At 30.4% G+C, this 13,883-nt stretch overlaps 2 protein-coding genes across 2 annotated transcripts in view; one reads left to right on the forward strand and one right to left on the reverse strand.

Moving 5' to 3' along the window:
- LOC127278136 (beta-1,4-mannosyltransferase egh) overlaps window positions 1-13,883 on the reverse strand; it is a 282,071-nt gene that overhangs the window by 147,482 nt on the left and 120,706 nt on the right. The window lies entirely within an intron of this gene.
- LOC127278120 (protein unc-79 homolog) overlaps window positions 1-13,883 on the forward strand; it is a 27,363-nt gene extending 13,480 nt beyond the window's left edge. Inside the window, exons 23-37 of the mRNA XM_051299663.1 lie at window positions 2,317-2,490; window positions 2,925-3,007; window positions 3,507-3,745; window positions 4,065-4,178; window positions 5,059-5,199; window positions 5,335-5,489; window positions 5,584-5,678; window positions 5,988-6,239; window positions 11,136-11,363; window positions 11,521-11,676; window positions 12,013-12,188; window positions 12,439-12,703; window positions 13,053-13,193; window positions 13,327-13,449; window positions 13,540-13,883. Coding sequence (XP_051155620.1) covers window positions 2,317-2,490; window positions 2,925-3,007; window positions 3,507-3,745; window positions 4,065-4,178; window positions 5,059-5,199; window positions 5,335-5,489; window positions 5,584-5,678; window positions 5,988-6,239; window positions 11,136-11,363; window positions 11,521-11,676; window positions 12,013-12,188; window positions 12,439-12,703; window positions 13,053-13,193; window positions 13,327-13,449; window positions 13,540-13,728 — 2,531 coding nt within the window. The 3' untranslated portion in view covers window positions 13,729-13,883. The remainder of the gene's footprint in view (window positions 1-2,316; window positions 2,491-2,924; window positions 3,008-3,506; window positions 3,746-4,064; window positions 4,179-5,058; window positions 5,200-5,334; window positions 5,490-5,583; window positions 5,679-5,987; window positions 6,240-11,135; window positions 11,364-11,520; window positions 11,677-12,012; window positions 12,189-12,438; window positions 12,704-13,052; window positions 13,194-13,326; window positions 13,450-13,539) is intronic.

Below are 13,883 nucleotides of genomic sequence, written 5' to 3' on the forward strand. Positions count from 1 at the left end.
CCAAAATCGAATTTTGGGGCCCCACAGATCCCAAATTAAACTTTTGGGGGCACCAGAGATCCCAAATTCGAATTTTGTGGCACCATAGCTCCCAAATTCGAATTTTTGGGCCCCACAGATCCCAAATTCGAATTTTGGGCAAACATAGCTTCCAAATTCGAATTTTGGGGCACCACAGATCTCAAATTCAAATTTTGGGGCACCATAGCTCCCAAATTGAAATTTTGGGGCCCCACAGATCCCAAATTCGAATTTTGGGCAAACATAGCTTCCAAATTCGAATTTTGGGGCACCACAGATCCCAAATTCAAATTTTGGGGCACCATAGCTCCCAAATTCAAATTTTGGGGCCCCACAGATCCCAAATCTCCATTTACTGAATGGACATTTTCCCGAATGGACATTACATGTCCCATTAGTTAACATGCCCCTATAATTAACATGTCCCAGTAGTTCACCTGTCTCATTGTCAGTAATTGACATGTCCCAATAGTTGACATGTCTTAATAGTGGACATTATCGAATGGACATTTTACCTAATGTTTTTGTTTGTGAATCAAAAAAGATAAATGATAGAAGAAAGACCTCCACTCCACAGCCACTCTTTCTTTTTTCTTTCATTTACCTTTTTGAATTTTGATTTTGCCAATTTTTGATTTTCTTCGAATTTACTGTCTGGGGGAGAATTAATTTATAGAAATTAATATTTTATAATTTATAATTAATTTATAATAAAAATTTTGCTAAATAAATAAAAATTTAATAGTACATAAAATTTATAAAATAAATTTTATTATTTATTTTTAAATTATTTATTTTTGATTTATTTTTTTTTAATTAAAATTTAAAGCGCCACGAAACCCTAGATGTAGGCGCAATTGCGCCTAGTTCTTTTCCTATTTTTTTTATAAGTTTTCATGTGAAAACTTTAAACGATTTTCTTGAAATGACATTTTTCAAAACAGTGGGCAGTCTATAGCTCGAACAGTTTTGATCGGATTGACTTCGACCAAAGTTTTTTTTGATCGTCATTTACAAATGCTTTAGAGTACGTAGTGGATTTTTTATTGGTTTGTTTTTTTTGGCAAAAAATTTTTTGAAATAATTTCGCCCTAAAAATCGACTTTTTCCTTCAAATAGCTGCCAAATCCACAAAAATTATTATTTTCAAAATATCCTACGTACTCTAAAACTAAATTTATCACAGATTTCGAAAAAATTTGAATTTTTGTTTCATATTAAACGGTCTAACCGGAATCTTGCCCACCGATTTGCCCTGCAGATAAACGAGACTAACTTTAGCGGCATCTATAGTCAAGAAATTGAAACTTTTTTTAAGTATGAATATATTTTAGTAAACTTAAAAAGTTAACAAATAAAGTTCTCGAAACCAAATTTTGTTTACTTTACTCTTGTGACTTAAAAAAATTCATGAAAAACAGGTTCAAAAGAGACCTCAAAGTTGTCACTCTTATTTAATATCGTATTAAGCGATATTTGTCCTCCACGTCGCTATTTTTGGGAATATGGAACAAATTCCAGATTCCAAAGTTTCATTAAGAATTTTACTTTAATTTTACACGTAAAAAAATTTATTGATTACCACTATGTTAGGTGGGCAAAATTAAACCAACTGTTTCCTTTAGACGATTTGCTTACTGAAAGGTATGAAATCTGATTGTCAGGAGCTTTCGAACGATTTCTACCAACACGATTGATTTTCCAAAGCAGTAATAAAAAAATTATTCAACAAAAATATACAAAACAAACAAATATATATATCTTTAAAGTCAAGCCACGGAAAATCAATGGTCAGTAGCTTTTTAACGATTTCTACTAACACTATTAATTTTCCAAGAGTGGTAATATGGATTAAATTATAATTTTTATTTAATATTCTTATATGCCATGTGCATTGCAATAGGAAATCCACATAACAATTTGAAAGATTAAACTATAGAGATGATATGATCTCAATAAACCTAAAAAAAATTAGATAATTCAGGATATAATTAATTAATTTAAATTAATTATCTAGCAGAGTTTTTTTCAGAATCGATGTGTCATAAAAATTTACTAAAGTAAAAGTATAGAAATATTATAATATAAGAGAAATACCCGGACTGAGAGCTTATGAATGCTTTAGTCCCTTGAATAAGATTCAAATGTTCATTATGTTTAATTTTTCACAAATATAACATCACATTATTCCTATATAGTTCACATCTATTCCCTATGGTTAGGACAAAAAAAAACGTGTGTTATTTTATCATCGCGTAAGATTATTTAATTTGTACATTAAATCATACTTTCCAGGTACCTTTCAGGAAGGTAATGGAACTTCATTTAGTGTTATTGAAAAAACAAGTAACATTAAACACATTGAACTTCCGTTGCAAGAAAGATTATTACCTATTGGTTTAAGGAGGGACTCAGTTACTGGATTAGTCGACTGTGTTCGTCATGTTTTAGGTATATCCAGATCGCAAGGTGAGTATTTAATTATTAAGTAGATTCAAAAAAATGATTCCTTATTAAATTATGTTTCTCTTAAGAATTACACAAGTTATAAAATTTAAATTACGAATTTTTATGTAGATTTTATACTTCACTTTCGGGATTAGTTTTTTTTCAGTTATTACTTCCATATGGAAAAAAACATTTTGTAATAGAATACATTATTAAATACAACTTTTTTACCCTACAAATTGGTAATCTGGTAATTGGTAATTCTCCAATAAGTTACAGTCACGCAATTATATTCATGTAGATAACAAGACATTTTCCAGTAGTTTAAATGAATAAATGATAATTAAATACAATTCTAATTAATATAATTATGAATAAAATAATATTAGCAGGCATATTCTACAATTGTCTAATTTATTACTTTGTAGATAATTTTTGACTTTTTTAAATTTTAGAAAATTTAAATGCACCAAAAAATAGTGTTAATGCTTCAGATGAAGAGAAACAAGTCGAATCCACGTTCAAAGGTGATCATGCGGTAAGTATCCAAAATCTAATAGATGTCTAGCTAATTTTACAATGTGAGACCTTTCTATTATCTACAATTTAATAATACAATAGTGAAAATATTTAGGTGGATCTTATCTCAAACTAGTTGACCTTTTTGTACTTTTAGGTCGCTGGTTTCAATCTCGGAATCCTTAGGCCCTCATCACGTCAACAACAAGGTCAAATAAAGGTCACATATCTTAATTCGAAAAATATAATTTTTTTGACCCCAGATTCTGAAACATCATTTCAATACACCAAGTGATTTGTCGTCGTTACCACATGGATCAACCAACAGGTTATTATTCAATTTTTCGAATTAAGATACTTTTATTTAAACCTTGTTGATGACATGATAAGGTCTTAAGTACACAGGGATTGAAACCAGCGACCTCTCAAACATAAAGGTCAACTAGGTTGAGAGAAGGACAACCTAAATTTTATTTTGTGGTCCCGTGTAATACTTCTAAAATACGATTTTGTTATAGAGTTTCAAGTCAAGAGGCAAATATTCTTGTTTATGCTCTAATCAAAGGAGATTAACAAAACAAGTTGCAATGGAATTTCCGCATTCAACACTAGATTCTGATAATTGTATACATCATTTAAAAAGTACGAGTAAGAAAAGTACTGCTAAAGACTTGGCTCGTTTACGACGAGATAAAATTGGAAAATCATCTACAGCTACAAATCGTACAGTTATGTCTACTTGTCGTCAAGAGTCCTGGTAAGATTTTCTCTTATTCATATTGTAAAAGAATCAGTGCTTAATAAAAGAATAACATGTTTTATTTTAATAATTCTTTAATAAGAATACAAATATAATAATATTAATAAATTAATAATTTAATACTAACTAACGTCCAAGGTTAATAAATAATGTGAAAATATAAATAACTACTTATTGTAACAAAATGTTATTGTATCTAATTGTTTAAATGTATTGTAAATAGATTGAGTTTATTTTACTTATTAAATTAAACGCCACGTTTCTTTGAAATTCTACATCAAAATTAAAAGTTTAAAAAAGTTTTTTTTATTCAAAGGCCTGGCCCTAAAATGCAACCAAACTTAAACAGCCTTTCGCAACAAGCATGTCATGCTGATTTCAACCTAAAATCAAGTTTATTCAGAATAGGAGATGAATGTGTTCATGAAAGGTAAGCATTTGTAAACCTTATTAAAACAGGTTCTATAAAATTATTTTTAAAAAATTGCATAACTAGTGTAACTATAAACATGTGCTAAGTGGAAATACCACCGGTTCCATGCTATAAAAATGTTAACGATGGAGGAAACAAAATTTGCGTTTTCAAATTATACATTTTGAATTCACCATGAGCCCCTTAGGATCCATTTAATATTTTATGGGAATATCCCTTACGCTATGTATAAATACTACCTTGATCTTTTGAAATTATTACTTAAATAATTAGCCTTTCTGGACTAGCTCGATATCTGAACTCATTAATTTAATTTTTTTTTGTCTGAAATTTATTAATCACCATTATTGAGGGTCGAGAGTATACACGTCACAAACTGAAGAGAAAAGGACTCACATTATTTTATTTTGAGACGAAATAATTTCTAGTTAAAATAAAAATAATTAAATAAGAATAAAATGATCAAAATTTACAAGAGAATATATAAAATTATTCCACACCCAGCGAGACCGGGTTCAAAGTTGCTAGGGCTGTACTTGACGATAAAATAAAATTTGCACGCGGACGCCAGTTAATTTATTAATTAAAATTAACAAAAGACTACACAGATCACAGGACGGAAAGTTGTTGCACCCAATATTACAAAATATAAAAATAAAATATTAAACGACGTCCAGGAATACTAATTTATTAACAAAAGATAAAACAAAATTAATACATTAATCACTTACTTGTTTAAAGTTGATAATTTAATTTTCAAATAAGTTTCGATCTTCAATTACAAAGGCAAAACTCTAGAAAGCGTTTTTATATTTAAATAATTAAACGTTACAATGGAGATTACTATAATATTTAATATTTTTCTTATCATATGCAGATGCTGTGAATGTGGGCTAATAAAAGAAGAATATTCTGATGAGGAACTTGGATTGTGCATAATTGTATTAGGAACTTTTGTTCATAGAGAACCATCATTAGCAGCTCCGTTTCTACCAGATATTCTCAACGCTGTTACAAAGTAAGGAAAAATGGATCTAAGTGATAATAATGAATGTGCAAAATTAAATTAGACAATATTTTTTTAATTCCATCTCTTACTTATTTAATTTAAATGAAATTAATAATTATATTATAAGAAATTATATAATTGCAGAGTTTCTCTTAAGGCAATGTATCCTTGGCAAAGCGAAACAAACTTACATTTACCTGGCAGTGCTATTAGTGTTGCACATCAGTTCCTTCGATGTGTTCTTCATCAAATGGCTCCAAATGCTATATTTATGCAAATGTTTCAAACACGTATTAATGGTAAGTCATATTAGATTATTGTAAAAATATTAAGCACATTAAAAACACATTTTAAAATATTTTCATTTTGTAATAAATTTAATTTTATTTCTAGTGCTTACAAGGATTCAATTTTTCAAAAGCGTAGCTCAGGCTCTGACAGATTTTAATGACTTAAATCCAATTGCTCCATTACAATTGTTACTTGAGGTATGTCGCATATATTTTTATTGCTGGAGTTCTGTTAAAGTAATTCCAATATTTAACATAATATAAATAGGAGATACTTCATTAATTGCACCTGTCAGAAATTACAAGTTGATACTAAATTAAGGTTTATTAAGGATATTTCATTACTTCAAACGTAAAACACTTTTCGTCTAGAATTACCAATTAGCTTTCACAATAAAAATAATAATTTAATCACCTTTATTGATTCACGACTGGTACAGTCTCTTTATGGAATTTATTTTATTTATATTAAGTTTGCAAAATTCTAACACCTTTAACATTCTACAGACATTAAATTCAAAGAAGTCTCTTCCTGTGGGTAAACTTTCAACGATTTTGCATAATGTCGCAAGTTATTTAGACTGTTTGCCTTTGGAAGCTGGTTTGGGTCCTGGTATAATTACATGGAGTGGTCTGTTGTCTCAGTTTGAAGGATTCTTTAGAAAGTTAGTTATGCTTTTACCAACAATTGATGATATTACACCGGCTCATAGAATTATGATATCCATAATGAAAGTACCGGGAATTCAACAGTCCAAGGTGAGTTAAATATTATTAAATTATACATCACTACAAGTACTAGTATAACTAATTAAAAATATTAACGAGTTTCGTCGAAATAAAAATTTGTGTAACAATTCCTTCCTAATTCTAAATTATTGAATTTTAACAATTAATATTGCCCAATTTGGTTTATTAAAAAAATATAGCCATGTCAATAAGTTTCGTTAGAAAAAGAAGAAACACAAGGAAGGAATTTCTTATAATAATTTTATTTTGCAATATTACCAGTAAATTTTGAATAAAATCATTGGAAAATTTACCAACGAATCAGTATTTCTTTAGCCCGCGACATCTCAGTGACATTACTAGTTGTGGCGGTAGAATTAATTCTATTAATACGGCTATTTGTGGAAATCTTTTAAAGTTCAATTTTCGTAACAATTATATCTAGTAAATTTTTATTTATTCGATCTCAATCAGTATTGAAGATCAAAATTGTAAACTTTTTGCAAAATTTGATGGAGTTTTCAATTAAACTTCAAAGAATAATTTCAAATTTATTTCAGCGACACACACACATACTTTATTACAAATGGAATTTAATCACTTATATAGGTTATAACGTTGATTTTAATTTATTATTCTTTTTTTTATTTTAAATTTAAATTATTTATTATTATATTTTTTAGACAATCAACGTTATATACACTTTTTAATTATTAATTTTGCCAAGACGCACAGTTATTTTCTGGAACATAATTAAATCTAAAAAAATAGTTAAATAACCCGATAAGTAAATTTTATATTTCCAATTAGGAAAAAGTAAAACCAACTAGGGAATTCCACTGGTACTTTACAGCAACAATAGACTGCGGAGAGGGGGATAAGGATAAACACCATTAATTAGACAAAATTTATAACAATAACACTATTTATTAATATTCACTTCAAATTTTAGAAAAAGTTAAATAATGGCAGAAGGCCGAAAGACAAGATTTATATTTTATTTATTCAAGTAAACTTTAATAAAAATGAGATCGATTCTGAAGGAAACGACTCTTCATTAATTTATTGGGACTCACCGTCCATTTGCAAACGACGATGACGCCTCGTCTCATTTTTAGAATTTTAAATTTTAACTATTTTACACGAAAAAGTATAGAAGACAACTTGACTCTATGAATACCAGGATGAGAATGCGAGAGTAAAATGGCTGACGAGTCAAACTCGAAACCGTCGCTAAACAGCGGCCTCTCTTCTCAGTGTCATTGATATCAATTAATATTTAATAATATAATACCCGCGACCGATGACCGCTCTTGTTCTGGCCGACCCACTAAAAACCACACCTTTTTTGAGACTAACTCCACTAGCGAAACTGCTTTAACTTTATACATCGCCAGTGGAAGTCTCCTTACCTTTTCTCTCTGTCCTAAATCCTTAACTGAGTGCCAGCGGAAAAAGGAGAGCCAGTTAATGTCTCTCCCGTCTTCCGCGTGAACACAACCGAGCAGCAGGATTTCTCCAAGTCAACATCCTCCTCCTGTCGTCCTCCTTACTCGTGTAATGAAGGACTCGATGCTCCTCCAAGAGTCAACGCTCTGCAACATAATAAAAATCATGTTTTCAGCTGTGACTTCAGTGCTCACAGCCGAGAACATGACTTGCCTAAGTACACGCCAGTACCCGCAGAAAAAGAGCGTGTGTTCTGCGACGTCAGTGTGTATTGCTTCGTCGACGTCCGAACCGTTGCAATACACACATCTAGCGTCTGCTTCTATCTTAAAACGATAAAAATACTGTCTGAAACAACCATGACCTGACAACGCCTGTGTAAGGTAGTAGCCAACTTCACCGTGTTTCCTATCTAACCATGTGTCGAAAAGGGGAATCAGCCCACACAGCACCGAAAGTTTCCTAAACCTGTATTAAAGCTGTGCGTGCCAAGTTGGAAAAATTTACCGTAAAGCTTAGCACAGGTTGTGTAAATATGTAAATGTCCGCAATTGAGTAAATGTTTAGCGTAAAACTGTACTGAATCTTTAAATTACGTATTTAGTACAGGTTTAGCGTAAAACTGTACTGAATCTTTAAATTACGTATTTAGTACAGGTTTAGCGTAAAACTGTACTGAATCTTTAAATTACATATTTAGTACAGGTTTAGCGTAAAACTGTACTGAATCTTTAAATTACATATTTAGTACAGGTTTAGCGCAAAACTGTACTGAATCTTTAAATTACATATTTGGTACCCCTATCGAAAATTCCGATATCGAAACCTATATAGGAAACTATATGGGAAACTATATTGTTTCCCATATAGTTTCCTATATAGGAAGCTATATATAGCTATATATAGCGTCAATAATATAAAAAAAAAAAATTCTTCCGACGTGTTGACTCTGAGACGCGAACCCTCGACCATCATAGCTCTCAACCGCACTGGGAGCGCCTTAACGGGCTCGACCAGGGGAGGCTATGAAATATCTTGAGAAAATGTCTCTTATAACGAAAATACTTTAAACAGATACTTATATTATTTTGTAAAGTCATCAAACAGTTTTTCAGATGTTTATTATTACAAAGAGTATATTATTGTATACATATATTTTTTTCCAATGGTATATGCGTTTTAATACCCAATTTTATATTCGGAGTTTATTAACTTCAACATTTTAATTTAGAATGACATGAATTTAAATTTTAATCAAGTGAACTCTGCATAAATTTCAATTTTTTTGGAAATAAATTAAGTAACAATGTTCGTATAGCAAATTTTTTTTAATAAACTAATGTAATTTGTATAATGCTAATACTTAATTACAACTCACTTTAAACCAGAATTTTCTTATATGAAATTAATGTGATCAAACATAAATTATTACATAACTACAATTCAATAATTATTTTTTTTTAAACAAGGAAAATAAGTTACATTGACAGAATTCTCAAGTTTTTAAAAGTTCCAAGTTAATAAACTCCGAATATAAAATTGGGTATTAAAACGCATATACCATTGGAAAAAAATATATGTATACAATAATATACTCTTTGTAATAATAAACATCTGAAAAACTGTTTGATGACTTTACAAAATAATATAAGTATCTGTTTAAAGTATTTTCGTTATAAGAGACATTTTCTCAAGATATTTCATAGCCTCCCCTGGTCGAGCCCGTTAAGGCGCTCCCAGTGCGGTTGAGAGCTATGATGGTCGAGGGTTCGCGTCTCAGAGTCAACACGTCGGAAGAATTTTTTTTTTTTATATTATTGACGCTATATATAGCTATATATAGCTTCCTATATAGGAAACTATATGGGAAACAATATAGTTTCCCATATAGTTTCCTATATAGGTTTCGATATCGGAATTTTCGATAGGGGTACCAAATATGTAATTTAAAGATTCAGTACAGTTTTGCGCTAAACCTGTACTAAATATGTAATTTAAAGATTCAGTACAGTTTTACGCTAAACCTGTACTAAATATGTAATTTAAAGATTCAGTACAGTTTTACGCTAAACCTGTACTAAATACGTAATTTAAAGATTCAGTACAGTTTTACGCTAAACCTGTACTAAATACGTAATTTAAAGATTCAGTACAGTTTTACGCTAAACATTTACTCAATTGCGGACATTTACATATTTACACAACCTGTGCTAAGCTTTACGGTAAATTTTTCCAACTTGGCACGCACAGCTTTAATACAGGTTTAGGAAACTTTCGGTGCTGTGTGGGAGGCGGTAGGTACACCTACCTTTGGACTCCCCATCCTATCTCTCCTGCAATTTTTGAACGAGTCTACTTCTGGACTCTCTGCGTATTATCGCTTTGAGTCTATCGTTAAGCTCTAATGTACCAGACAGATCTTTGTTAAGGTGGAATATCTTCTTCCTTTTCATCGCCAATAGATCCATTGGTGGTAATCCAGCGAGTACCAGAACAGCGAAAGTAAACACCGTTCTGAAGGCTATCACAATTCTCCGTGCCGGGTCTCTCTGGACTGCGAGGAGCCTGTCAGCGATGCTGTGGGCCGAAGCCCAAACAGGGGCAGCATAAAGATGTTTTGATTGAACGACAGTCGCCACTAATCTACGTTACTTTTCCCTGGGGCCACCGATATTAGGCATCATCCTCAAAAGGTTTCCCATGCATTCGGTGGCTTGGAGTGACGAGATGTTAATATGTTGGCTGAAACTCAAACGTTTGTCCAAAGTCACTCCCTGGTAGTTCAATTTTATCAACCATGAAACTACAGATCCTTCAATTTCCAACCGCGGGAATCGGAAGTCTCTGCGGTCTGTGACAAGCAGAGCCTCGGTTTTCTCGACAGCCGTTAAATCGATTGATGCGAGAAGGAATTTGACTGCCAGTATTGATTTGACAGATCGTCAAAAAACAGCAATTTCGTCTTCCTGGCGTTCTTAAATATTCAGGAATCTCATCCAAATATATATACCTGGAAGCTCTTCCCTTGATGACTTCGAATATCAATGATAGATAGTGATGTTTCAACGTTTTTGTGACTCGGCGAGAATCCTCAATGCCTCGTGAGAGTTTTCATAACAGAACGAAAGGACGAATCAGAATCGAATTTATTTATTATCAGTCGATTATTAATCTAACGAATTTGGCATGTCAAAACGTGAATTTATTATTTAAACAAAATGAAGTGAGTATCATAAGAAAACAATTTTTATAATTTATAACATTTTACAGCCATTATAGCTGGATTTCCACCTTGGTGTCGTTTATTGACAAAATTTATTCAAATTTATTATTTTTAAGTCATTTGTATACGACAAACTGCTGCGTTACAAGGTGTATCCAATCAATAAATTGACAGCAACGTATAATAAATTTATAAAAATGTATACTTCAAAACAAGTAAATATTTTTATCAAAATAATATTTTTTTTGTTGCAGGGCCTTTTAGATCCATTTTCGAAAGTTCTTAGTTATTCTATACAGAATTCTTTCCTGAAAAATAACTTTTTGACTGAACTCTGTCAACTTTGCCATCGAGGATTTACTCGAGAACGAGATAAGCAATTTTTAGGAAGGACTATTGTATTTGAACTTGTTCAAGCAATAAAATTTAAAATAATTATACCCGACTCAAACTTTCTACTTCTACTTCACTTTGTACTGCAGGTAAAATACATGGAAATTATTTTATTCTAGTTTTTAAATTTTATTAAAACAGAGTAGTTAGTTTTTAATAAGCTTAATTTACCATGTATTCGGATATATGATGTTTAACATTTATACAAATATAATATCATTTTTGAATTTGTACATTTCATTGCAGGATGTTGGTGGTTTTCTGCATACAACCGTGCCTGTGAAAGAACTTTCATACGAGATTTCACCTTTGTTTAACTCAAATACTTCTGAATCATTAAGAAATCAAATATCAGATGTGCTTGATTTCTTAGCAGATTTTCATACATTAAATAAAGTGAAGGTATGTATACTTATTTTGTTGAATTGTAATACTAGAATTAAAAACTTTTAGATTCATTGCTAACTAACTTCATTATTAGATAAACAATTTTTAAGCCATGATAAATTATTAGAAAATTAAGAACTCATGTTTATTTTTATGTGGGATCGCGATTGCTCGTCAAAGCTAAGGTCTTTGTATAACACAATATTTTAATTATTTTGTTAAAATTATTAATAATAATAATAATTATGAAAAGTTATACAATTTTTACTTTTACATGGATTGTATGATTGAACTAACGATATTAATTGTATATCATCATAGTAACCATAACTTTTAATTACATTTTTTCAGAGTTTCAATAAGGGATTACAGTCTGGACTTAATGAAGACACATTAGGAGGAATACTAAAATCTGGACTAGCCCAATACCTCGCATTAGAAATTACTAGAGGCAACAGTAGAGAAAATAGAGCAGTCTCTAGATTTTTACCATGGTTATATAATCCCTCCTCTATGCTACAATTAGGGTATGTACTGTTATTTGACTTAATGTTGTTAAAACTAATTGAAATATTCTGTAAATTATTCATTTTTTATTAAAATAGTCTTAAAACTCATTATGTTATAAATTATTTGTGACATAATATTCCAGAGATATCTTAGGGTACATAATTTAAATCAATAATTAATTTTTAAATTATTAATTGCAATAAATTTTAAAAGGCAAATCTAAGAGACAAAATATAGTTATGATTGAGTTAATGACTTTTGTTACAGTGTACGCGAATATGCGGAATGTATAAGTCATGTAAGATTATTGACTTGGTTGCTGTTGGGCTCTTTGATACACAGTGTAACATTTTCCATCAATAGTAATGTTCAATCTCATACCCATCCATTAAGTTCTGCACAGCCAATCAACGTGGAAGGCTCCTGTTACATAGCAGATCATATACAAGTTATATTTAGTGGATATCCTGACCAATCCAAAACAAACGTTCAAAATGTTTGTGCTTTATCTCAAGCTTTCATTTTATGCCAGGTAAGATGTAACAAAATTATTATAAAACGTTTCAGATAATGAGACAATAAACAAATACCATGAATTGTTTTTGAAATTTGAGTATGAACTCATAATTAATTAATTCCCATATAAAATCTTGTATAAGATCGCTTATGGTTTATTATATGTGATTCTATACGAAATCTTATAAGGACATCTCGTAAGAAGCATCTTATCAGCATCATCAATCGACTGATATTTTTCTGGATTCCAACTTAATAAAATATTCTTAAAATTATAAAAGTGTCTACGTAATTTTTAATTCTATTCTGTATAACGCACAGATTTTTCATTATTTTAAAAGCATACAAATTTTGTATGATTTCAGTTATGGACAATTTACTTAGAAGAAATGATAAAAAACAATTCTTCTGGTTTAGAACATAGCACTTCAGCCATGAATATTCTTTTGGATTTTTGGGGAAAAGTCACACCGTCCATACTACACTTGGCTGCTTATTCAAAACAGGTTAGTATTTATTTTGCAATAGCAAAGTCAATCAGAGTCAAACTTAACCATATGTACTAAAAAAATAATATGTATAGAACCTTAATTATTTTAAAATATTTAGAACTATAAAAATGAAATAAAATCTTTACAGCTGGCTGAAATGGTGAATCTACATTTTCTCAATTTGTTTGATATTTTAATGGACCGTGGGTCAATTTTGTTAAACAAACTAATGCCTATGTGGACTCCTATATTGTTTTCTCATAAAATGCAGGTAGGCCCAAAAAGTTTTAATCTTTAAAAGTTGTTAAAAATTAAACATACTGTAGTCATTTTTAATATTAAAAATACATTAATTTTTCAGTGTTTCAGTCATCTACAATTACGATTAAAAAGTTATGATAGCGACATGGTACAATCGCTAGAGGATTACTTTACGTCCAATCGTCAGGAGACGAATAAGAAACTTTTGCGTTGGTTAGAGAGATTACAGTTCAAAATGGGACAAATAGAATTGCAGTCATGCAGTATTACCCAATTTTATTCTATATAGAAAGTTAATACGACCTTTATTTTAATAATAATACAAATAAATTTATTGAAGTTGTATTTAGACATGTTTTTAACATGTTCTTCAACAGTTGACTTTCTAGAGCACTCAAAATGTAATTAATACAAAAATTTAAATAAATAATAAGTATAACAAAA

The sequence above is a fragment of the Leptopilina boulardi genome, unplaced genomic scaffold (genome assembly GCF_019393585.1).
Source record: "Leptopilina boulardi isolate dan_hultmark-lab unplaced genomic scaffold, ZJU_Lbou_2.1 LbouV2_195, whole genome shotgun sequence".
Taxonomy (NCBI): domain Eukaryota; kingdom Metazoa; phylum Arthropoda; class Insecta; order Hymenoptera; family Figitidae; genus Leptopilina; species Leptopilina boulardi.